The sequence below is a fragment of the Myotis myotis genome, unplaced genomic scaffold (genome assembly GCF_014108235.1).
Source record: "Myotis myotis isolate mMyoMyo1 unplaced genomic scaffold, mMyoMyo1.p scaffold_m19_p_16, whole genome shotgun sequence".
Taxonomy (NCBI): Eukaryota; Metazoa; Chordata; class Mammalia; order Chiroptera; family Vespertilionidae; genus Myotis; species Myotis myotis.
In genome coordinates this window covers 19,533,855-19,561,639 of record NW_023416320.1, presented here as the reverse complement: position 1 = coordinate 19,561,639, position 27,785 = coordinate 19,533,855, and the positions used below count along the sequence as shown (strand labels likewise).

The 27,785-nt window shown below is 35.2% G+C and overlaps 1 protein-coding gene across 3 annotated transcripts in view; it reads left to right on the top strand.

The window, feature by feature from the left end:
• The window catches only part of CSMD3 (CUB and Sushi multiple domains 3), an 872,847-nt gene that overhangs the window by 602,780 nt on the left and 242,282 nt on the right, over positions 1–27,785 (top strand). For all 3 annotated transcript variants that reach the window (XM_036338167.1, XM_036338166.1, XM_036338165.1), the window contains 3 exons: positions 4,463–4,589; positions 7,445–7,647; positions 24,730–24,921. In XM_036338167.1, the coding sequence (XP_036194060.1) occupies positions 4,463–4,589; positions 7,445–7,647; positions 24,730–24,921 (522 nt within the window). The remainder of the gene's footprint in view (positions 1–4,462; positions 4,590–7,444; positions 7,648–24,729; positions 24,922–27,785) is intronic.

The window sequence follows — 27,785 nt, the reverse complement described above, 5'->3', positions numbered from 1 at the left end:
CTGACCACCAGGAGGAATATGCTCAACTCAGGAGATGCCCCCTGGTGGTCAGTGTGCTCCCACAGTGGGAGCACCGCTGGGCTGACTGGGATGAACAGCACTTCCACAGCGGGTTGATCCCCACCAGTGCACAAATCCTGTGCACCAGGACTTTAGTTTTAATATAAAAAGTGATTGCCTGTCCTGCTATCGAGGTGATTAAAAACAATAAACTATTATCAATAACTTAAAAAAGGGTTTGTTTATATACTCAACTTTTCAGAAATCTAAGGAAGTTCATATGCTTTTTAAAATGTGTATGCAGCATAATATAATTAACCAATTTCCATAAGATTCTTCTGAGTGATATCAGATATATAGTTTACATGAAGCTAGACAATAAGCATTCTCTACTATCTGATAGCTCAATAATGAATATTGGGTATGTGTGGGTGGGAGGGTGGATAGAAAAGTATTGTAAAGACCACTACTCCCCCTGCCTCCCCACAAAATCAAATATATCCCAGGTTGGATTTTTAGGGTAACAACAAAAAAACAACATTTTAACAAAACACTAACTGCTTAGTAGGGAACAAACATGCAGTGATTTTTTAGTCATTCTTATTTTGTAATGGTATTTATGGAGGCACAGATTCATTCTGTCACATGTCCGTATGTATTAAATTGGCCACAATATTTTTCTAAAATAGTTTTATTAAGGTTAATACCCCCAAAATGCACATATTCAATGTATATGGTTTGAGGACCTATTGAGACAAGGTTTAATCTTTGTTAGTTGGTATGGTCAACATATAAATCTCCACAAAACTTGCTAGAATACAAACTATTAAAAAATAGAATTTTAGTCATTAGAGGCCTCGTGGCTAACTGCAGTGTTTTTGATGCCCTGAGACCTCTATTGGATTTTTAAAACATAGATTCATGCAGAAAGCAAACATGTTTTTAATCCAACCAAAATGCACTTTTAGTCCTTTCTGTTCAGACAGCAACTGAATTTTGGATAGATTATGAGGATAATATCTATAATAATAACCTAAATTGATTAAGCTTAGGATTCTGGAATATGACCAATAAACCGCCCACTGGCAGTGGTTATGAGAAAAATGTAGCATTGATTAATTCTCTTTAGGTTATATTCTTTGATGTGTACAGGAAATATATTTAGAAAATCATTAAAGGTTACAATAACATAAAACTATAAACTTGCAAACGCTGACTTGCATGCTGTCTTGAAAATTAAATTCACAAAACAAATACATTAAAAACCATATGTTTTTTAATATGTATTGATCCAAGCTGAAAATATTCTTTATTTTTTGGAGTAATTTATGCAAATGGAAGAACATTTGGTCTGAGATCAGAAGATTTTAATTATGTTTGCAGTGAATCAATGCACTTTATATAAAATATCCCAAGACAAATTTAGTGACTTAATACTGCTCAAGATCTCATGAGAAGGGTAACATTTATTTATTTATTTTTTCAATGATAGATGATCAAGAATAACAGCTGAAAACAGTTGGGCACATGGTGATGATTTCCATGATAACAGAAGATGAAATTCTGTTTTGGATAGTGTTCTCTGTTGGCAACAATTGATAGCTTTACCACCTGGCCTAAGATTATAATTTTCTGTGCTTATTAATATTAAATATTTATATGGCTATATTTTTTCCTCAAGCAAATAAACTTTTTCTCTAATACATGGGTAATAATGTTTCTAAAACTTATACTTTGATCAAATAAAAATTAATTTTTAAAGCAGTATACTTTCTTTAAATACTATTTCATTGTTATTCTGCAAACATAAGTCTTCTCACAGAAATGAATTCTAGCACTATAACATACCACCCTGGCTCATTTGAAGTCAAAATACTAAGTAAAGAAAAATGGAGAGAAAAAGAAGTTATGTTTAAATTCAAAATATAACATAGTGCACATAACTCCAATTTAGCCTGTAATTGGTTAAACATTAATCTGAAAAAAAATGAAGAATAAAATTTGTTTGCATAATAAATATATGCCAATATTGATAAATCATAAAAATGATGAAAATTAATTAATATAGGTATACAGTTCTAGTTGTTCAATAAAGTTTTTGTTTAAAAAAAAATAGAAACACCACAAGTGATAGTGACATCTTGAATACTGATATCTTCTTATTTACTTAAAAATGATAAATTGCTGCCTGGCTGGTGTTGCTCAGTGGTTGAACATTGACCTATGAACCAGGAGGTCAGGTTCCATTCCCTGTCAGAGCCCAAGCCTGGGTTGCAGGCTTGATCTCCAGTAGGGGGCATGCAGGAGGCAGCCTATCAATGATTCTCTCTCATCATTGATATTTCTATCACTCTCTTTCTCTCCCTTCCTTTCTGAAATCAATAAAAATATATTTTAGCCCTAACCGGTTTTGCTCAGTGGATAGAGCGTTGGCCTGCGGACTGAAGGGTCCCAGGTTCCATTCCGGTCAAGGGCATGTACCTTGGTTGCAGGCACATCCCCAGTTAGGAGGTGTGCAGGAGGCAGCTGATCGATGTTTCTCTCTCACCAATGTTTCTGTCTATCCCTCTCCCTTCCTCTCTGTAAAAAATCAATAAAATATATTAAAAAAATAAAAATAAAAACATATTTTTAAAAATAATAACATCCTAGCCAGTGGCTCAGTGGTTGAGCACCAATCCATGAATGTAGAGGTCACTGGTTTGATTCCTGGTCAGGGCTTGTGCCTGGGTTGCAGCCTGGAATTCCCAGTAGGGGATGTGCAGGAGTCAGTTGATCAATGTTTCTATCTCTCTCCCCCTCTACTTTTCTCTCTCTCTCTCAAATCAATAGAACTTAACTAAAAAAAATAAATACTAGTAATAATAAGTAAATTACAAACTATTAAAAATTAATACCAATATAAATTAGATTGAATTGTTGTTGCAATACAAAAAACTGCTAGTCCTCTATGAATGTGTGTCAATCCCTCTAGAAAAACAGAATCAATAGAATACTAGATCTAGATCAATTGATCTATCTACCTACCTATCTATAATCCGTCTTTCTAAAGAGATTCATTTTAGGGAATTGATTCAAGCAATTGTGGTGGCTGACAAATCCAGAATCTATAGGAGAGGCCAAAAGGCTGGAAGGTCAGGCAGGAGTTTAGACTACAGGGAGAAGTTCTTTTCTAGAAAATTCAGTTTTTGCTCAAAAGGCCTCCCAATTGATTAGATGAGGGCCAACTACATTATCAAACACAATATCAAAGGTGATCTCCTTTACTTAAAGTAAATTGATTGCAGATGGTAACCACATTGATGAAATAACTTCACAGCAACACCTAGGCTAGTGTTTGATTTAATAGCTGGCTCTTGTAAACCAGCCAAGTTATCACAAGAAACTAACCATCACAGTACAGTGAAATATAATATCTAAAATTTTTGAAACAAATACATTTATATGAGTAGAGCCTGCAAATTTGACCATTAGTTTCTGTTCTAAGGTGTCTCCCAAATGCTAAAACTCTATCTTTGACTTTTGCCTTAAAAAAAAAAAATAAGAAGATTAATTCAGCCGTTGAATTTGAGTAAGATAAAAACAAGGAACATATGAGAGTATCTTCAAATATTTATGCAACTAGCAAGCTTCGTTTTGGTTACTTTTTAGTAGGAAATAATTTGGAGAATTTTCAAATTTATAATATATGACTAAAATACTTAGTTTTCTCTTCCTGAATACAGTTATTTCTGGAATTAAGACTACACCAGGCATCCCTATATGTTAAAAAAAAGTACTAAAATGGAGAGGGAATCCCCCAAAAAATAAAAATCTCTTTAGATTATATGACAATATTTACATTTTAACTTGATGAATTTTATAAAAATTAGAGATTACATTAAATCAAAAGCAAACTAGATTTAACTGAAGTAAGAAATCTCTAATAAAAATGATGCTTTGGCTTTGGGGAGGTTAAAGTGAAAGTGTTTAGAGTGATTTAAAGGGGAATAAAAGGACAATGAAATTTAGAAGGCCTGAGGGACTACAGTAAAGATTAGTTTTTCTCAGAGGTGGGTTAGCAAGATGATGAATTATTCAGCCTGCAACCAACTAGCACTAAGCAACTCGCCATCTGTTTCTCCTTTTTAAATTGTCATTATTTAACAACACATCTTAAAGTGTTTGGCATCCTAAACTTAGAGTTTTTGAGTGTGTCTCTCTTTTTTTAAAATCCCGAATTGCATTCATTCCATTATCTTTTATGTGATCTAACTTGACACTCTTACTTTATTGTGCAATATGTTCTTTCTTCAATTAATACCTTACTCTGAGAAAGCATATACAAATACATACTTTTAAGAAAAGGGGGAGTCAATTCTTATTTTTCTTAAGGTACTAGGTATCATTGTAAAATTCACAGATTGTTTTCAAAAGACTGGCATTAAACTGTGAGTTAAATTTTCATTTTCTTATTTATTAGCTGAATGTGGAGGTCGTTTCAAAGGAGAATCATCAGGAAGAATCTTATCTCCCGGTTACCCCTTTCCATATGATAATAATCTGCGTTGCATGTGGATGATTGAGGTGGATCCAGGAAACATTGTCAGGTAAATGGATTTTATTTTCTTAAAATGATTAGGGGATCTGGATTTCCTGATGAGCCCCTAAGTATAATATCAATCAACATCAACATTTTTCAAGATTTTTACCCTTGGTAAGGAAAAACTTAGATTTTATCGGTTAAACATATGAAAAATAAAAGTATTAATAAGAATGGTTTATTGATTTATGGGTCACAGTGGTAGCTGATATAACCCCATAGAAAGACGCTTCTTATATTTATAAGAGGGCACAGAGGAAGAGAAATTATTGTGCTTCTTGGCACTTTGCTCACTTAATTCTTTTGTTTTTAATTTTCCCCTGAGGACATGCCTAGAGAGGCAGGGAGGGCAGAGAGAGAGAGGGAGAGAGAGAGAGAGAGAGAGAGAGAGAGAGAGAGAGAGAGAACAGTTGCCTTCTGTACACTTTTCAACTGGGGATCAAACGCACAGCCCAGGCATGTGCCCTGACTGGGAATCAAACCAGCAACCTTTCGGTGCATGAGAGAGCCCCCAGACAACTGCGCCACCCTGCCTGGCTGCCTGGCTACACATTTAATTCTTGAAGACTCCAGAAGCTGAGTCTATCATTTTGATAGGTATACAAAATTGTCCTGGTCACCATCATAAATTTAGCCTCACAAACATTTAGAATAAATAAGAATAGAAGGGGGACTCAATATGTATGTACTCCTTGTCTTCCATAGCTTTAGGCATATCTCTGGAGCACCTGCTCTCGGCCCCTTTACCCACGCTCGATTCCTCCTTCCTGCTGAGGATAGAGGGGTGGCTAACAATTCTTCACATCATGGCCCTTTAGATGAGAGCAGACCATTGACTCCTATGCCAATAGAGTCAGGTTTCCAAGGCTGTGACATGCTCTCAGTCTTAGGTTAAGTATTTGGGTTATGGCTAGGGAGGGATTAGTAAATGAACAAATTGTCCTTGACAAATGAGCCAGTGTGTTATTGCTCACAAAACAATGACTTTAAACATAGGAATTGATTCTTTTACATAAGTGAAATTTCAGACAGGCTTCTGGGTGGTGCAAGTGGTTATAGAAAACAAGTATTACCATTTAAAAAACATTATGAAAGCCCTAACCGGTTTGGCTCCGCGGATAGAGTGTCGGGCTACGGACTGAAGGGTCCCAGGTTCAATTCTGGTCAAGGGCATGTACCTTGGTTGCGGGCGCATACCCAGTAGGGGGTGTGCAGAAGGCACCTGATCGATATTTCTCTCTCATCGATGGTTCTGACTCTCTATTCCTCTCCCTTCCTCTCTGTAAAAAATCAATAAAATATATATTAAAAAAATAAATAAATAACGTTATGAAAGATATACTGAATGCATTATTGGATGTAAACTGGTATAGTATTGGATATTATCTGGCATGTCATTTTTGCAAGGGAGTTCGCAGAACTCAAAATAGATTACACTAGATTGATTCTCAACCTATTTTTATTTAGTATAGGTAATGCATTGTTTTATTTAAATATTAGAAAACTTGAAAATATTGATTTCAACTGGATTCTGGGACTTTTTTAAATTAAAGAACAATACTTGATATTGTTCAAATTTAAAGTTGCAACCATTCATATATCAAACATAAATGTGACATATATGTAGAAAGTTGAGTTGAACTGTTGACAAATTGGATTTCTAATTTTTGGCACTAGTCACAGAATGTCAGATACTAATTTTGTCTAAATTAGATATAAAACAGATTAGATTTATTATAAAACAAGGTTATTTGGTTTTCATCCATTTTTTTAGAGGGTGAGTAAACATTATTTTTTACATTGAGGAAGTTCCCTTTTACTCCTAGATTGCTGAGTACCATTATAATGTTGAATTTTTAGAATACTTTTCTCTACATATATATTGAGATGTTTATGCTATTTTTTTTCCTTCTATCTATCACTGTGAGGACATTAATTGGTTTCTGAGTGTGAATTATTCTTGCATTTATGGAATAAGTCTCATTGGAATCTAACCAAACAAACAAACTTGAAATATTGGTAAAAATATATACTGTGCAGTAAGAAAACTTTAGTTCAATTTATGACTCTGCCATCCTTTGGGCATTTTATTTAATCTATCTAAACTCCATTTGACACATTTATAAAATCGAGATAAAAACTTTTCCTGCTTCATAGAGTCATAACAGTTCAACAACAACAATAACAAAATGTAATGCATTTTGCACGGTGCCTGGCATGTGCCAGATCCTCTACCAGTGTCACCTGCTGTGGCCATAGTTGAAATTCATGAACAGTGAAAAGAATGCATACCTCACAGTTGACAATTTGCCAGGTGATATAATAGTACATTTAATCATTCTAAAGAAATAAATTATACTGTTCAAAAAATTTTATTATGGTTAAATATTCTGTTAAATTTTGAAAACCTAATATGGTAGGTGTCCGGTCGTCTGGTCATCCATTCAACCAATCAAAGTGTAATATGCTAATGATATGCTACAGCTGCTCAACCACTCACTATGACATGCACTGTCCACCAGGGGGCAGACGCTACAACCAGTAGGTTAGCTTGCTGCGTGGGTCTGGCGGATTGGCACTGAGGAAGATGGGCCAGACACACCCTGGAGCCCTCCCATAGTCCCTCCCCAGCTGGCCAACTTCCTGCATCCCTCCCCATCCCCAATTGTGTACTGGTGGGGTTCCTCAGCCAGGCCTGCACTCTCTTGCAATCTGGGCTGAGGGATCACCCACCAGTGCACCAAATTTTGTGCACTGGGCCTCTAGTAATGAGTAAGAGCAAAGATGCATATGTGTTATATTTTTTATTTAAAACAGAATTTGTACTTAAACTTATCAAACAGATATATGTTTCTTCCACAGCCTACAGTTTCTTGCTTTCGATACGGAAGCATCACATGATATACTCCGAGTTTGGGATGGTCCACCAGAAAATGAAATGCTTTTAAAGGAAATTAGTGGATCTCTTATTCCTGAAGGAATCCATAGCACCCTCAATATTGTAACCATCCAGTTTGACACGGATTTTTATATCAGCAAATCTGGATTTGCAATTCAGTTTTCAAGTGAGTTACTATTTTATTTCTTAAATGCAAATGAGAAATGCTATTCAAATTGTTCTGTTAACTTTACTGCTCAAAACGTTTATGACTTTAAATGTTCTTATTGGATATTCTTAATCTGCAGTTAAAGTAAAATATATTTGTAAAAAAGAAATGCAATTAACTTTGAGTCAATATATGAATCGTTGAGACTGTATCTTCAATTGGCAAACCAATTTTCCTTAAAATATAGGTGGTGTTATAATGATTCAGCAAATGAAATAATTATATTACAAAAGCTTGCAATATAGATTTACATTTTAAAAATTTAAAATTTTTAATTTTATATTCACAGATATATTTAACAAAATAATTTAGATCTACTTTTAAATTAAAAATTTTCTATAACAAGAAAATACCATGCATAAGTAATTACCTGTGTCCATTGCTCATCTGTATGTGTGTGTTGTTTTTTTTTCCCAAGACATTGATGCATGACTAAATATATATTGTTCTGTCAAAGGAATTTTGTTTTAGTGGCTGGAGAAACATAGATGAAAACTTTAAAAATTTAATTGCTATTTTTATATTGCCAACACACATTGTCGCTTTACAAATATTATCTGATGGATTTTTTCATTGTATCTGTTTTAAAAATTTTATTAACAGAAATCTATCCAAATGTCCAAGATCATCTATAAAAAGAATGCAAACCAGTATTCTTCAAATGCCCTGAATTAAAACCCCAGCTCCTTACTAATTTGGGCACCTTACCTTATCACCTGAGGCTGAGTTTTCTAATTCACATAGGAATAATAATGCTCATCCCATGAATAAGTTATTAAGTTGTAGCATGGTTACATGTGCACAGTACTTGGTATTGAGTAGATGGTGCCCAATGCACTATTATCATTATATGAATAAATGTAAAATTAAAATCCTTTGAAAAAATGGAGAAAGCTTGAAGGACTTTTGAAATTTGACTCTCCACAAAATATATTGCTTTAGATAAGCGACTGGTTAATACGTTTAAACAATTGATGGACTTTTTGTTCAGGGAACACAGTTGTTTGACATAATTAACTAACAGAAAACAATTTTTTTTGTATTGTATATAAGCCAAACTTGTGTGAAAGGTGTAAATCAGTGTAGAAGAATCAATATTTGTAAATTTGCAATTTAAATTCATATATCTTTTGAAAAAAGTATGAAAAATAAGAAAATTTTTATGTAATTGGTGAACAGAAATGGTTTCTAATTATAAAACACCAAACACTTTTCATTTTTATGTCTTTTGTTCTCTACTGTTTATCTCTTTTTTTGAAGTTAGGGACAATTTATCAGAGAACTGTTCATGACTGCTGTCCAATTTCAGTTCTAACTGTAGTTTGGAAACTAACAGTTCTCCTTTCCTTTACCTTAAGTTAGTAATATATAATGTTTTACACTTAAAGGTTATTGTGATTAAATATCTGAAAACACTCATGTTATAAATGCCTCAGGCTAGTGTTTGTGAATGCCAACTCCACGTGTTAAGGGAAACAGGCTGTTTCATATGAGTTTCAGGGAATTTTTAGTGCAGATTTTTCTGTAAAATTAGCAATGCATCTTTACATTTATTATATTTATCGGCATATTAAAGTTATCAAAAAATGTGCATAATACCACATCTTTACTAAATCTGGCTTCATAATATCCTTATAAGATGCATAGAAATTTGTACTACTGATCTGAGACTAAAAACCTACCCATTAAAGTAAAAATCCTTTGAGGGTTAATATATTGTGAAAAGCATCGGTCATTGAAAATTAGTCTCTTGGTGGTAGGTCTTCTGTAACTCATGCTTACACAGCTTTACAAGTGCCCAGATTTCAAATTTGAAAATATTATTTTAATGAATGAGTTCTTATTTGTATGTCAAGAACCATGTTAAGTGTTTTATATACATGATCTCATTCATTTAATCCTCACAAAAGCAATATGACGTATGATATGTCACCCACTTTCCAAATAAATACTCAAAGGTTTAGAGAGTAAGTTAATTTGTTCAAGGTCAACTGCTAGCAATGCCTGGAGCTGTGACTCAAATCCATATGTGTTTGAAAGGAACTCTACACTATGTCTAGAGCATTGCATATGCTTGGTAGTTATTATTATTGTGCTGTCATTATTTATTTTAAGTATATTTTTATTGATTTCAGAGAGGAAGGGAGCAAGAGAGAGAGAGATAGAAAATTAATGATGAGAGAGAATCATTGATTAGCTGCCTCCTGCACACCCCATACTCGGGAACAAGCCCACAATCCAGGCATGTGCCCTGACCAGGAATTGAACCGTCACCTCCTGGTTCATAGGTCGACTCTCAACCACTGAGCCACGCTGTCTGGGCATGCTGTCATTATTATTTAGAAACATGTATTAATATGCTAGAGGAAATAGGAAGCTTTTACTTATATATTATTAGTCACAATGAAGTTCTACTCTTTAATCAGCTGTGCTCCTGATTATGCTCCCAAGTACCACACCTAAGGTCACACTTGAAAGGCAGGTGATTCATACAAGTGAAACAGGAAGGAGGAGTGAGAAAGCTGGAGTGTATACAACCCATTTACAAGGGACAGCTGCCCTTCCTCGCTATAGTCATTTTGTCCTGTAGCAAGACGGGGTTAAAGTGGAACTTGAAATAGGTAATTTTGTGTAAAGTCATCTAATTTTCAAGGCAAACAACTACACTTAAAGGAATGTTAACAGACTATATAGGCCAATAAACCACTACTTTAGGTCAAATTTGGCTTGTAGGTCAGTTTGCCCTGTTAGGGCCCTTGCTAAAGTCCTCTTCCCTGGATAAATTTATCTCATGTTACTCATTGGTTTATTCGTTCATTTGTTCTTTAAGGATCATATTCTAAACATATTTATCACCAATTATTTCTCAGTTGCACCTTTCCTTTCACTGAGGAAAATCTTAGTTTCACAAATACACACACACACACACACACACACACACACACACACACGCTGTACTGTTTCTGTGTCTAAACCTTATGCCACCTTAAAAGTTTCTCTGTCTGCTCTCTTATGCTTCAGTATTGCTCATTCTTACAGACTCAGCACCAAGACCTCTCTCTAAAAATATTTTCTGACCTCTTAATTAAACATTTTAATGTTTATAAAATATCTCTTTTAAAACATTTTCTGACCTTTCTTTATTAAGCATAGTCAAGCCCCTGCCCCAGGCACCAGCTGTGATTTATTTCCAAATAAAGATGAGAATAAGTGGTTTAACAATTCATTGTCCTGAAGATATTTGAATTATGTGACATTTGCTCCCCAAAGATATTTTGGGTTCCTTTGTCTCCCTAAATCTTTATAAAGAACAAAGATCATGTTTGGGATGGTTATATAGTTTATTTTACTAATCTAAGATAATTTTTTGAGAGTAAAAGGAGAAACTATTAAAAATTAAGCTGGACAACAGGCATAAATCAGGGCAGTTGTTGCCAAATCATGATGTGTCATTTTAATTGTCAGGCTTTTATTCCGTCCTCATTCTCCTCACCATGTGCTTTCCTGTTCTGAGCAAATAACTGTGGTTTATTGAGTGTCAAATAATAAAGAAAAAAAAGAAAAGAGTCTGGCATAGAAGCAGATCAGTCTTAAGTGACAAAATGCAACCAATGAAATGTATTTCACTGAACTTGGTACAAAGTGAACGAAACTGAAATGTAGGTCACATACCAACTTCATAATCATCATCAAGCCACTACCAGCAGCCTCATGTCTTCTATTCCACGATCAATTCATTCTTTGTAGTCTGTCGTTATGCTTCTCGGTATTATAGTCTGCAAGGCACTTTTGCTTAATCAGAGCTACTTAAGTCTGACATTGCACCTCATGCTGTCCTACGTGGTGTCCTTGGTCTCAGCAGTCAGCCTCTCTATCTGCTGCTTAAATTGTAATCTGCTTGTCTCACTTTAGTTCCACAGGGAGGACATCTCTGAGTATCGTGCTATCGTTTGCCCACAGAATAGTTGATTTTGACAGGGTATTTTCTGTGCTCTTCAGTCTTTGACCTCTCTGTTAAGAATCTACCCCTGCTGGGTAATACAAAAATGCTGTTTAAAAATTCTCAAGGAAATGGATCCTTAACCATGAGACGTTGATGTCTCCCAGCCCCTGCCTTTATCCCTATCCTCATTATTGCTGCCTGCATTTCTGGAACAGTCTACCAGCCACTTACTTCATTAGTGTAGTATTTCTACATTTCCACCTGACATCACTTCTCGATTTAAAATTCTTTAATTGCCACATGGTCATAAGCTCAAAACTTTCGGATTATATTGAAATCCTTCACAATCTGCATCCCAACTACCTGCCAGCTTCATCCCTAATTATTCATGTACATGCATCCAGTCATTAACACCACGACGTGTCTTTTCACACTTCTGCTGCTTTTGCAAACTCTCTTCCATATTCCTGGAACACTTATGCCCACATTCAAGATCTATAAATTCTTAGTCATTGTCCAAGGCCCAGGTCAAATGATACTGCTAGTACTAATGAACGCCTACTTAATCACTACCGTATCTGCAGTGCTGTGACACTGTGCGCATGTCATCTTAGAATGGTCATATATCCCAGTTTGCCCTAGACATCCTGGCTTATGCCTGTTGTCCTGGCATCCTGACTGGTTTGGCATATGGCCTGTATTTTCCATTTCTTTTAAAAAACAAAGTATCATTATTAATAGTTCTGTTAAAATAGCCTAAACATACTTATTAGTTCTCTACTTTATATTCAGTCTCACCCAGTAGTGTGTGAGATACGTTTGCAGTGCTCAGAGTAATTATAATACATAGTTCAATTTGAAAGACAAAAACTAATAACTCGTCTATGTTTCTCAGTCTTTTCTAGATGATAGGTTATTCACACTTGCCTCTCAGGGACAGCATACAGGGCGTTTGTAGATGAGATGAACTATTCTCAAATGGGAACACCTAACCCATTCTGATCCTGGGTGGTAGTGGGAGAAGCTTTAGATGCTGCTGCCCTGCCAGCTATTTAGTACTATAAAAGCAAGTTATCTCCTAGTCTGTGCTATTGTTTGAAAGCTACATTAAGCTGTCAGGCCATGAATTGGCAGAATTAGTGTGAATTGTGCATAGAAATAGAGGCTCAGCAGATGTGCTGTAGAGCTCTGGAGCTGTAATTTTCAACCTTTTCATCTCATGGCACAAATAAACTAGTTACTAAAATTCTGTGGCACACCAAAAAATATATTATTTGCTGATCTGACAAAAACTAGGTATGATTTTTTTAAAAAAATTATTTTTAGAGAGAGAGAGAGAGAAACAGAGAAACATTGATGATGAGAGATAATCATTGATTGGCTGCCTCCTGCACTCCCCCTACTGGGGATTGAGCCTGAAACCCAGGCATGTGCCCTGACCAGGAATCTAACCTTGACCTCCTGATTCATAGGTTGATGCTCAACCACTGAGCCACACTGGCTGGGCAGGTATGATTTTTATTCATTCATATTGGATAGCTACTGTTGTGTTGGCTGTTGTCATTTTTTTTTTAATTTGACAGTATAGTCTGAATGCTCTTGTATAAGTGTATTTGTTACTTTATGGGGTAAAACCACAACAATTTATTTTATCATAGAAGTATTTTTTTTAATATATTTTATTGATTTTTTATAGAGAGGAAGGGAGAGAGACAGAGAGTTAGAAACATCGATGAGAGAGAAACATCGATCAGCCGCCTCCAGCACATCTCCTACTGGGGATGTGCCCGCAACCCAGGTACATGCCCTTGACTGGAATTGAACCTGGGACCTTTCAGTCCACAGGCCGATGCTCTATCCACTAAGCCAAACCGGTTTTGGCCATAGAAGTATTTTAAAGATTATTTTGCAAAAGATATTTATGGCAGCAGTAGTATTTCTTAAAGTACAAGTTTAAGAAAGCTGATTACCCCAAAATGTCCAAAAGGAAAGTTAGTCCGTTCACCTGAAGGGTCTGTCAAGAAGATCCCAAGCAGAGATCAACAAAAATATCAAACAAACTTATCCTTGCAAAAGTTGAAACTAAGACCAATAATATAGCGGGAAAGAACCTAGAATAATTTATTCATTACATTTACAAGTTATTTTAGTTTATATTATATATATATATGTGTGTGTGTGTGTGTGTGTGTGTGTGTGTGTGTATATATATATATATATATATATATATATATATATATATATTGCAACAAAATGGATGGACCTAGAGGATATTATGCTAAGTGAAATAAGTTAGACAGAGAAAGACAAATACCATATGATTTCACTTATATGTGGAATCTAAAAACCAAAATAAATGAACAAACAAAACAGAAACAGACTCGTAGATAGAGAGAATAAACTGATGGTTCCCAGAGGGGAGGGGTGATTGGGCTGGGTGAAAAAGGTGAAGGGATTAAGAAGTTCAAATTGATAGTTAAAAAATACTCCCAGGTATGTAAAAAACAGCATAGGGAATATAGTGAATAAAATTGTAGTAACTATGTATGGTGCCATGTAGGTACTAGAATTATTGAAGAATCACTTTGTAAATTATGTAATTGTCTGACCATTATGCTGTACACCTGAAACTAATCTATAATAATAAAAGCATAGTATGCTACTTATACCAGATATCCTTCTGGACATCCTTCCGGACATCCTTCTGGACGACCTTTCGGATGAAGCTGGGGTCCTGGGTGCCAGAGGGAAGCCGGTGCCAGTAGCCAGGGGAAGGAAGGCCTACTCTTCCATGAATTTCGTGCATCGGGCCTCTAGTATAAAATAATACTGAAAGCAGCGTAATTTAAAAAAAAAAAAAACAAGAAAAAACTTTGTGATACAAAACATAGTTCATATAGAGCAAGAATGTCAAACTCAAAGGCTAACACAGGCCAAATATACAAGGTTTAAGTTTATGTGGACCGCAAAAAAACAAAAGCTTCAATTTCCATAGAAATGTAGGTTTACTTTGAAAAGTATAGTATATAAAAAAAAGAAGAGCAATGATAAAATTAATGTTTTCTTCCTGACACTCGGCATCTCTTCTCTGCTACTATCTATCCCACTTTGGAGGAAATCTTGTTCACAGTGATTACTTTCAAAACTGACCCAAAGTGAATGTCAGTAATTCTGGATCTGATAGGAGACTTATTCCTTTCATAACTGTAAGTAACTGCTCATGCTGTTATATTGGCTGGGCTGCAAAAATATCCACTGTGGACCGCATGCAGCCCGCGGGCTGTGAGTTTGACATGCTTGATGTAGAGATTATTGACCTCTTTGACAGAAAGGAGCTCTATTAATCTAAGCCATCAATAACACAAATGAGAATGTTTGCATGGTACTTTGCTTTTATGTTGAAGGCTGCTATCAAAATGTGAAATACTGACATGTCACTGTTAATAGTAAAATCGTTATTGTTACCGGTGGAAGTGGAGTTCTTGGGGTGCTGTGAGGAAATGAATTTCCTAAGGCTCCCACAGGAGGATAGAGTTTCTTGGAAAGCTTTATTGATGATGTAAAATTAAAGGAGGTCCCTCCAAGGTCCCATCTCTGACCATCCCGCCATGGAAAAATTGCAACAGTACCTTCAGCAGGGCCAGAATAAAGGCCACGGGCCATAGTTTCTGCTCCGTATTAAAGTCCAGTCCAGCCCAGCATTTGGCTCTCTTGGTTTGTGTTCCCAGCTGTAGTACATGGCACATGGGGTCCACACAGCCCTGGGCCATGCAGCTGCTTAGGCCACATGGCTATGGAGAGAGAACAGGTGGGCGCACAGGTGAGTCCGGGTCACAGAGCAAGATCAAATGTGAGAAAAAGCAAGAACAAGAGCACAAGAGCAAACAAGAGAGAGGGAACTCTTCTTCTGGGAGTTTTAACCAGGAGCTTCTTTAAACTAACCAAAGAACTTTTCAATAGTCCACACACTTCTGATGGGATCCATCCCCTAGCCAATCCACTGTTCCCCAGGCTAGACTGACAGGCAAGTACCGCACCTGGGTCACCCTGACTTCTACTGAACACCTGCTTATCTCTCCCTTCTTCCCCCAACAGTCCAGTACCAGTTGGGGGAAGGGAGGGGTGTTAATCCTCTTGGAGGAACAATGCTGTGTGAAGCTGTAGCTCCTTGGTGAAGCTTCCCAGGTGACCATACTGACAGTATCTGACTTCCCTTTGCTTTCTTTACGAATTAGTGTTAACTAGCGAATCACAATGATAACATTACCATAAAAATTGTCAACAAAAGGTATTCTGAAAAGTAAACATTCAGTGTCTGTGAAAATATTTAAGCTTAATTATATACTAATACACATTGCTGTTGTAAAAAATCTAAATAAAAATTTTCCAACATTAAAAAAAAATAGCCCTAAATTTAGATACCTCAGTACCTACAAAGAAAATCTTTTCTTAATTAAAAATAGTATGGCCCATAGAGACATCGTTCACACATACCAACAATTTAAAATGTATTGAAAACACCTGTAACAATATTAATAAAATAAGAATATGGGGAAAACAATTCCTCAGAAAGTAAAAAGGCACTAAATACGTCTAAGAAACAAATTTTAAAATTGGTTGTACTACAAATTATTTTGCTTTCATTATTTTTAATGTTTAGGTAATTCAGATAAAGCATTAGTTTTGTTGTGTACAAGTAATAATAGTATGTGGTATTTTTTTAGAAATTATTTTATTTTTAAAATACTTTTGTATAGAGAACTATTTCGAAGTGTTCATCAATATATTACCAATTCTGTTAGTAATTACATATTTTTATTACATAATTAAAATTATTTTAGCTTCCATTTCATTCCCAGAATTTTTCAGTTCGAATGGCAAAATGTCATCTGATTTTAATACCCATCCTATATAATAAAAGGCTAAGATGTAAATTGTCCCCTCTACCAGAAGTTTGACCAGCGGGCGGGGCTGGCTGGTCAATTGCCCATGGCCCCTCCCCCCCCATTGGCCAATCAGGTCTGGCCGGCTGGACCCCACCCATGCAAAAATTCATGCACCAGGCCTCTAGTTTTATTATATTAAAGCCATGTACACATCTGCTGTTTCTCTTAGATTGTGTTACTTTGAAGGTCAAGAATGTTAATCTGTTGATATTTGTATCCCTAAAGCTTGGTCCTGTACTTAGTACTTAGTACTTAGTAAATGTTAAATGAATCTGATTGGATAGAAGAAAAATAATAATGTAAACTTAAAAGCACACTCATGCTGTTTATGTACTGCCTATCAGAAATAATGTAAAAGCATTTTATGTGTTTTTCTTTGATTTTGATATTCTATGATCTCCAAGTATTAGAATTCTAGCTCTAATTAGACCTTTATGTATATTATCTTTTATAATTTTTAGATATGAAATCAGTTTTCTGTATAGGTCATTTTGACAGTCTTCAAACTAACATGCACATTTTTAAAAAAATATATTTTAGTTGATTTTGAGAGAGAGAGGAAATGTGAGGGAGAGGCGGGGAGAGAGCTAAACATTGATCAGCTGCCTCCTGAACACCCCTATTGGTGTACCTGCAATCTTGTACCCTGACCAGGATTCAAACTCGCAACTTTTCAGTGCATAGGACCACAACCAACCACATTAGCCAGGGCCTAACATGCCTTTTGATACCACAAAAATTATATCAGTAATTTTACCCCCACTAGTTGGAGCATAATAATAAAAGTAGGGAGATGTTTTCTCATATTAAAATATATCTCCAATATTATGTATAATACCTGGTTCATTGTCAGTGAACAGTTTTCTGGTGAAATAAGTTAATAAACATGTCTTTAATGAAAGAGATTCTTGTATACTTGGAAGTATATTACAACATTGACTTTGAGGTTTCTTTTGCATCCCTTTTGCTTGGTTTCCCTCCTGAGTTGATGGAAATGACTCGGTCATGCTGCCATTTACTCTCACCTGACTTGCCATATCATTAAGTGTATCCTTAGAAACATAATGAAATTCTAAAGATAGCCACATTACTGGGTAGCTGGCAGAATATAGGCCTCATAATGATGTTGAACATTCTTTATAAAATTGATGGATCTTGTACAAAGCAAGGGCTCAATCAAGGTCAAAATTCTCCAGGGTGAAATCCACCTCTAGGTTACCATCTGCATTTCAAATGTTTTCTGATTGATTTGACTCTGGATGGGATTTCTTTCCAGGTTAAGTATTCGCATTACCCAAACTGATTTCCTTATAGAAATCTAGAATATAGTGTCATTTCTTAGTCAATACAGAATCAGAAGAGAGGAATGCAAGGCCTTGTGAATATCAAATTTGGGCTATGACTTTTCTGGTCTCCTGATATTGCAAAAATATATAAAACTACTTCATCTTCAGACAAACTATGCAATGAATAGTAAAATATACTGGTTTAAAATTTTTATTTCAGAATTTACATTTCTTAAAAATTATTCAATACAGTTGTTAGAATAGAACTTTAGGATTTTATCTGATGATAAGTCAGGCAGGTAAAATATTACTCTGCCAATTTTATAGATGAGGCCGCTAAAATTCAGGAAATTTATACAACCTGGTCAACCTTCCTTTCTTACTACAATAGAGTCCAAAACCTAGTTTCTCCTGCTTTTGATAATATCATTTATTCAACAGTATGAAATTCAAGGTTTTTCTTCTTTGAAAGGTCTTGAGTTAAAAAAAAAAAAGAAGAAGAAGAAGAAGTTTATACCAGAGTTGACTTACTGAACAGGAAGGAGCCACAAGAACTTATAAGTGATTTTAATGTATTTTTTTGTTATTCAAAGTGATGCAATAATAAAACTGGAATGTTGATTTGCCTGTGGTCACCATGATGGTAATTTAGTCATTATATCTGAATAATAGTTCAAACTGTCATCTATAATTTAGTTGAAACCTATACAGATTTACAACCTATATAGATTGTAAAATCTATTATTAGGTAAAGTGCATATTTCCAATAAAATTATACTCTAAATTAGATAGAAACAAATGTAAAATGAGAAGTTTGAAGTGTATTTATGATATCAATGAGTTGTTACAATGGTGAGAACTCACTCATATTCTGTAATTCTCAGTACTGTTTTGAACTGAAAACATCCTCAGGTTATCCAGATTAAAGCAAATCAAAATGTAATATTAATAATATTACCACCTATGTGGAAAAATAAGTATTAAATAAAAATTATTAATCTAGTTTACACATGTGAATAATACTTTATTAAGTTTCAACATCATATAATTGCTTTTTAAATTATGCATATAATTATGTGAGATTATTTCACTCCTAATTCCCAAGGAGAGATAACATGGCTCCTTAGATGGTTACTAGTACTTATTTTTTTCAATGGCGACAGTTTCTATTTGATACAGAAAACAAGAATGGTTGACTCTAAAATTATTACAATTTTGTCTACCCACAAACACAGAACATAACAGTTATGCTGATCAAAATTTCAATAAAAAAAGAAAATAAGACAATAGTATTTACACCAAGTAATTGTTCCTGTGTGTATTTAACTAATTGCTTTTAGAATTCAAATAATGGCAAGAAGAAAAAACTTCTTTGGTCTTTCATTAAACCCTATCATTATCCATTGTGTCTTAAAATCTTACTACTAATTTGTTTATTAATTAAGAGAAAAAGGAACAACAGAGTCAACTACCTCTTTTTCTTCAAATAAATGAAACCCAAAAGGAAATGCATATTTTTACATATATTAGCTGTCATTTTGCATATTATACATGTTATTATAGCTACTTGGTTTCACATTAAATATTTAAGCACAGAAAATCTGACAGAAAAGTAAAAACATATTTCCCCTCAAATTCACCTAAGACACGATTACATTGACTACTTTCAGTATGCTTTTGTAACTTCGTTATATGTATATTTTTGCTTTTGAGAAAATTATTAAGGTTTAAGTTTCTTGCAGACACATAGTCCAGCACATGGGAAGTCTCAAAAAATGAAGTTTTCTCATATTTTTATATTATTTTTATTTTTCAATTTAAAAGCTGAACTTAAGTTCAATAGCACATTTCACATTTTTGTCACTTCTTTTCAATAAAAGCATCTTAAATGTAAATCTGTGTGTAGAACATCACTTTCCACTTACATATTGCAAAAGCAATCTATAGATCAGCTTTAGTTTTGGTGGAAACCATCCCAGAGCGCTTCAAGAAAAACATCATGACTGAGTTTATCACAAAAGCATTTTACAAAAACACATGATGGATACTCTGCCAAGGAGCTCAGATGATTATACAGAACAAACTCATGTGGAAATTGGAATCAAGATCCTATCTCACTACCCTTGATATTCTCTAACATGAGTTCCACATTTAACAAATTGATTAATCCATTGACTATCTATCTTTCTGTCTACATATCTACCTACCTACAAAATAGGAATGTATGCAATAGAATCTGTTAGTACCACCACTATACAAAAAAATATTTGATGTATGTTCAGTTCTATTTGCATCTGCTTGTTTCTTCTTTGTATGACTAGTACAACTGGAAAATTTTAAGTCAGAAAGTAAATGAATGAGTGAATATCAGTTATGTGTCTGTAATCCAGCAATTTATCTCATTACTTTAATACACAACTTATGAAAGTAATTTGTTCAAGTGCTGAATCCTACATTTGTAAATATAATTTAAGAACAGCTTAAATGGAAATTTTAATAGCTTCTTTGTCTTGATACTTAATTGGCATATGCTTTACGGTAAATCTACTTTGTGATAATTCTAAATAATATTTTGTTCCTTTAACCTGAATAATTGGAGCTAACTCCATAATTAAATGTGCCACTTACTGTGTATAGAAAATACTGTGGTTACTTTCCTATGGTCTCATACTTCTCTCCTCTACTGATATGATTAAACTTTTTAAAAAACATTTTTAGCAGAAACCGGTTTGGCTCAGTGGATAGAGCGTTGGTCTGCGGACTGAAGGGTCCCAGGTTCGATTCCGGTCAAGGGCATGTGCCTGGGTTGCGGGCACATCCCCAGTGGGAGATGTGCTGGAGGCAGCTGATCGATGTTTCTCTCTCATCGATGTTTCTAACTCTCTATCTCTCTCCCTTCCTCTCTGCAAAAAATCAATAAAATATGTATTTAAAAAAAAAACATTTTTAGATCATTTTAGATTTACCTGCAATTGTAAGAAATAATAAAGACAGATCCTATATACTGTTCACCCACCTTACCCCAATGACAAATTTTTGCATAACTATAACAACTATCTCACAATCCACCATACAATCCACCAATCATATTTAGATTTTATAAGTTTTACATATAATTGTTTGTGTTTAGTTGCCTCTGCGTAGACTTGTGAGACCACCACCAATACATCAAGATACAGTACTGTTCATGACAGTAATCTCATATGGTACTCTTTTATAGCCACAGTCATCCCCCTCCATCTCTGCCCCTACAATACCTGATAACTACTAACCTGTGTCTGACCCTGTTATGTTGTCATTTCAAGAATGTTACATAGATTAAGTGAAACAGTATATAACCCTTTGGTAGTGTATTTTTCACTCAGGTTAATTCCCTTCAGTTCCACCCAAATTGTCATGTGTATCATCATTCTTTTTTTTTCCATTTTAATATATTTTTTATTGATTAAGATATTACATATGTGTCCTTATCCCCACATTACCCCCTACCTCCTCCCCCCCCCCCCCCCCCGCGCTCATGCCCTCATCCCCTCGTTGTCCATGTCCATTGGTTAGGCTTATATGCTTGCATATAAGTCCTTTCTTTGATCTTTCCCCCTTACCCCCACCCTCCCCTACCTTCCCTCCAAGGCCCGACAGTCCAATCAATGCCTCTCCATCTCTGGATCAGTCCATGTTCATCAGTTTATGTTGTTCATTATATTCCACAAATGAGTGAGATCATGTGGTATTTATCTGCTCTCCAGTTCCATCCATGCTGTGGCAAATGGTAAGAGTTCCTTTTTCTTCTTCCTCTTCTTAAAGAATACCCTTCAGCATTTCATCTAATGCTGGTTTGGTGGTGATGAGCTCCTTTAGCTTTTTCTTATCTGTGAAGCTCTTTATCTGACCTTCTATTCTGAATGATAGCTTTGCTGGATAAAGTAATTTGGTTGTAGGTTCTTGCTATTCATCGCTTTGAATATTTCTTGCCAGTCTCTTCTGGCCTGCATGGTTTCTGTTGAGAAATCAGCTGACAGTCGTATGGGTACTCCCTTATAGGTAACTGACTGTCTTTCTCTTGCTGCTTTTAAGATTCTCTCTTTGTCTTTTGCTCTTGGCATTTTAATTATGATGTGTCTTGGTGTGGTCCTCTTTGGGTTCCTTTTGTTTGGGGTTCTCTGCGCTTCCTGGACTTGTAAGTCTATTTCTTTCACCAGGTAGGGGAAGTTTTCTGTCATTATTTCTTCAAATAGGTTTTCAATATCTTTCCCTCTCTCTTCTTCTGGTACCCCTATAATTCTGATGTTGGTACACTTGAAGTTGTCCCAGAGGCTCCTTACACTATCTTCATATTTTTGGAATCTTTTTTCTTTTTTTCTTTTTCGGTTGGGTATTTTTTATTTCTTTGTATTTCAAATCTTTGACTTGATTCTTGGGATCCTCTTGTCTGCTGTTGGATCTCTGTATATTATTCTTTATTTCAGTCAGTGTATGCTTAATTTCTAGTTGGTCTTTTTTCATATCCTCCAGGGTCTCACTAAATTTATTGGCAGTTTCCATAAAATTCTTGAAAAACCTTATACACGTGGTTTTAAACTCTATATCCAGTCGTTTGCTTTCCTCCATTTCTGTCATTTGTGACCTGTTTCTTTGTCTCTGCATTTTTTATGCTTCCCTGTGTTGGTAGAGTGGTTTTGTGTGCTAGGTGTCCTGTAGGGCCCAGTGGCTCAGCCTCCCCAGTTACCTGAGGTGGACACTCTTGGTGCACCCCCTTGTGGGCTTTGTGCACAGTCTTGTTGTAGTTAAGCCTTGATTGTTGTAGGATCACTGGGAGGAATTGACCTCCAGGCCAATTGGCAGTGAGAATCAGCTGTGTCGGCAGTGGGAGAACTTCTGTGCTGAAGACACCCTTCTGGGGCAAGACTTGCTTCAGTGGGGCTTTGGTGCTCACTGAGTCTGCCCCCTGAGTGTGTCCCTTATGGATCTGAGGAGTTGTAATCTGGATGGTCCCCCTCTGACCACTGGATACACTGGCTCTTGGATCTAAGGAGGTGCTAATTTAGCCTCTTCCTGAGGTTACCAGGCAGGAGCTTCGAAGAGAACTGCAGATTCCCCTTCCTTTTTTGGAGTTTGGAGGTGCCCTGATGAGGCCCAGCTATGAAGCAATGCAAGCTGCTATGGGGCCTTGGGCCTTCTCTTGGAAGTTCTGGGTCTGTCTGGCCCAGCTGCAATTTGTTAGGTAATTTGCAGGTTGCAAAGGGCCAGGGCATTCATATGCAAAAGCCTCTGCTGCAGCCTGGGTGGGGCGGGATCTCAAGGAATCAAAGGGCAGAGCAAGCAGCTATGGCTGGTCCTCCGCCCTGCCCTAAGGGGCCGCGCATCTCAGTGTCCCGATAATTGCTGCAAGCACCTCTGCGGGAAAGCCGCCCTCAAGTTCAGAGTTCTGCCTGCTGCCAGACAGTCCAGTTTCTCCCCGTATGAGTCCTGGGTCCCCAGAGACTTCCCGGAACCGGAGTTCAGAGCAGTCAGGAGCTTGTGACTCCCTCCCGATTCAAAAAGACAGCCACGTCCTCAGGTTCCAGCTCCTTTCCGCGCGCGCGAGCCTCCATACCTCTGCACTTTACTTCCGCAGCTCCTCTGGGTCTGTGTGCTTTGCTCTTTCCTTCTAGTTGTAGAATTTCCACTCAGCCAGCCTTCCTGTAGTTCCAGATGATGCCCGTTTTGTCTTTTCGTTGTATTTTTGAAGTTGTTTTGGGAGGCAGCAATTTCCCGGTGTTTACCTATGTCGCCATCTTAGTTTCCTCATCCTTCTTTTTTATTGCTGAGTAATAAAGGGGTGGGCAAAAGTAAGTTTATAGTTGTTCATATGGAACACACAATGATTAATTAAAAATAATAATACAAAAGTAAGCTGTTTTGTGTACTCACAACTGGAAACCTACTTTTGCCTACCTCTGTTGTATGATATCAGTATGAATTTCCCACAGTAAGTTTAATTATTCACCCTTTAAAAGGCATTTGGGTTCTAGTTTGGGTTCCTAGTTTTCAACTACTATAAATAAAGCTGCTATGAACATCCGTGTTTATGTTTTTATGTGAACATAGATTTTATTTATCTAGGGTAAATGTGCAAGTGTGCAATTATTGGGTTGTATGGTAAACACATGTTTAATTTTGCAAGAAACTGCCATACTTCTTGTCAGAGTGGCTGTACCATTTCACATGGCCACCAGCAATGTATAAGTAAAACAATATTCTCCAGAATTTTGCCAGCATTTGGTATTATCTATTTTGTTGTTGTTTTTTTTTACTTTAGCCAATCTGATAGGTATGTAGTGATAGCTCATTGTGGTTTTAATTTGCATTTCCCTAATGGCTAATGATGTTAAACATCTTTTCATGTGCCATCTGGAATCCTCTTCATTGAAATGTTTTTTGCTTATTTTGTAACTGGATTGTTGTTTTCTCATTTTTTTATTATTTCTTCTGCATTTTATCTTTCTCATAGCTGAGTTTCAAGAGTTCTTTATTTATTTTAGATACGAATACTTTGTGAAGTATATTTCATGGAAACATGTTTTCCCAGCCTGTATCTTTCTTTTCAAACTCTTTATAGTGTCTTTCACAAAGCATCTAATAATTTTGAGTAAATCTATTATTTAGCTACTGGAATGCCATGTCCCTTCAAATTTAACACACAAGTTACTTAACAAAAATATTTTAAAGTATGTATTGTGCAGGCATGAAAAAGGCTGAATCATTTTTTAAAGTTAATTTTCAAAATGCACATAGCTATATGGAAGATACTAAACTGTACTTCCTGGAAATTCAGACTTGATTATGATACCATCAAAACTAAAGGTTTGTTGCTGTCTTTTGATAGGTTCTGTTGCCACTGCATGTCGTGATCCGGGTGTTCCCATGAATGGAACTCGAAATGGGGATGGACGAGAACCTGGGGACACTGTTGTCTTTCAATGTGACCCAGGATATGAGCTTCAAGGAGAGGAAAGAATAACCTGCATTCAGGTAGAAAATCGATACTTCTGGCAGCCCAGCCCACCAGTCTGTATAGGTATGAATTAAAGAACAATTAAAATTTTATGCAAGCATAAAAAATGGTTATAAATGGGCATTAGTATCATTAAGTAAGAACAATATTCTAGAATTGGTTATATATAAGAGTCTATGATTTCACAGGTCAATGAACCTCCAAAAAATGTACAATGATCCTATTTAAATGATAATTATTTTCCCCTGAGGGGCAGGTCCATCAGTTTATTAGATTTTCAATAGTTCTAAGATCCAAGTTAAGAATTGAAGCTCTTGAAAAACCCTGATCTCTACTATATAAATGCAGTTATCCACTGCTTTTAATATTTAAAGAGTGATTTAGAGTCTACATTTTAAATGGCCCATATTGATCTTGCCTCTTCAATGGTTATTTCTTCTAAGAAAGAACATTTTATTGGAACTTATGCTTGACTTTCAAAGCTTTGACTTTTTATTCAGTTCATGTATTCTAAAAGAATATTAGTTTTGAATTTGATGATCTAAGGATTTGTAGCTGCTTTGTTCATACTTCCAAATCTCTGCCTTCAGTCTCTATGCTCTGTTCTCGAATCCTCAAGTTACACTCCAGAATATTAAGTTACATATTACTTTTCTACTGGATCTGAGAAAAAGTTAGAAGGATGTACCACCTTTGCAATAAAAATAGTGAGAAAACCTGCTATCTCATCTTTGTTTCACATTCTCATCGTTAACTTTTTTACATTAAACTATAATCTCAAACCTTTTAGCTTAAATATTTTAGAATTAGTGTCATCTTCAATTTATAATACATTTTGAGCAAAGTATGTTCTCTGTACTCAAAATCTTATTTCTTTACATATTCTCCTTCTTGCACTATAAGCAACTTGAGAGAAGGTTCCATAGCTTATTTATTATTGTATTTCTTATAATATTCAGCACAAGCAAATTCAGCACAATTAGGAGAAAAAGCGTTTATTTTTCTTATATCCAACTCATAAATACACTTAAATAATCATCTTACACAGATTTTTTTAACTCACATGGTAATAGGAAATGAGCATTTTGTACCTCAGTCAAATGTGAACAAATTCAAGGACTCAATTATTTAGATTTATTTGACCCCATCACATTTTTTTGTATTTTATATGTTGGCACTTCAAGAGCAATTATGCACAAAACAAAATGCATTCAATAGCTCAAAACAGCCAGGGAGTAAGTAGACAGTTCTAGAAAATATAGCAGATAACAAAGGAAAATCATTTTTTAAAATGAGATTTTTTTAAAAGCACAAAATAAGGGCATCGCTTGAAATCCTGTATCTCCCTCTATACTTTATTATTCGCTCTTACACTTCTTTATGTATCTCTGCACAATTTTAAATCATCAAATATCAATTAATTTATATTTCCATAATTTAAACTCATAAAAGCAAGGGCTTTTATGAGTTTAAATTATGGAAATATAAATTAATTGATATTTGATGATTTAAATATCAAATATCAATTTGATAAAATTAAGAAATATTTTGAAAGAAAAGAAGACTGATATAATTAAGTTTTTGTTTGTGTATTCCTCAGTTAACCTAAAAATATTCTGATTAAATTAAAAATGCCACATTCCAATTAGAATTTAACTGAGTCCTTTTAGAGAGAATCTGTGTAAATAAGGAATAATAGAAAAACAAACTTACTGTAGAACTTCTTGCTTCATTGTGATTCTTAGACTTTGTTAGAGTGTTGATTACTAGAATTACTAGGAGGACTCATATATGTTTTATGTTTAGAATTCTAAAATATTGCACAGCTTTTTACTGAAATTTCAGTAAAGACTAAAATACAAAAGAAAGGAGTTTTGAGATAGGCTGTTTAAAAATTTCATTTGCAGATAAGATTTTAGCAAGTCCTAATTCTAGAGAAAAAGAAAGTTGAACACTAAATCGTACTTAAACTGCTGTGGAAAGTTTTTGTATGGATTATGGTGCTGGGTATTATTTTTTGGTAGGAAAAGACAGCTTGAGGAGAAGAGATGCATCAGAGCTTCTGTGAGGAAGAAAATAGCCTAAAAATAAAATGCCTGAAAAATTGCTAAGGCTGTAGAAAGTTTGACCTCTGAAACTGATAAGAAAAAACTGCATGATTGGAAACTCAGTGCCAAAGATTAAACCCTGAACTTTTTAGAATTCCGTAAGTCTACATTTTAGAGCCTGGAGCATGCATTTTGCTTTCATGTAGAAGTAGTTAGCCTTATAGCAAGTGACAAACAGAAGGACGTCATCTTTAAGAGACAATAGAATTCATTCCAACAAAAGTGACTGTGTGAAGATTACTCTGACATTGCCAGAGGGAAAGTAGCAGCACTCAATATGAAGGTAAATAACAAAGACATTGGTGTGGGTGGGCTGCTGAGGTAGAGAGTAGATGCAAATAAAACTGAAGGGTGAAAACATTAAGACAATTATAAAATAGTTATTAACAGATCCCCTTATAACTAACTGCCTCACAAGAAACTACCCTCAGAACAAATTATTAATGTCAGAATTTCATGGAACCTAACTGAAAATTTAATCCATAAATCTATTTGACTTAAGGAGAATCTTATTCTGAATGCTTTATGATGCATCAAAACAAATATGCATTTCCCAAATGGTATTAAAATTTACTATATTTAAGGCAAAGAGAATAGTCTTTACTCACTGAGTGTTTGGATATACAAATGTCACATAATGTCTTTAATAACCTCGATGTCTTTTGTAGATTTTTGAAATCAATTAACAGTAATAAAATATATCAGGAAAACCTTGATAAATAATTTAAATAATAGAATCAAAGTAATTTTTAGGGGATCTTATACCAAAATAATAATATATTCATGGGTCCTGGCCAGTTTTCTCAGTGGTTAGAGCAT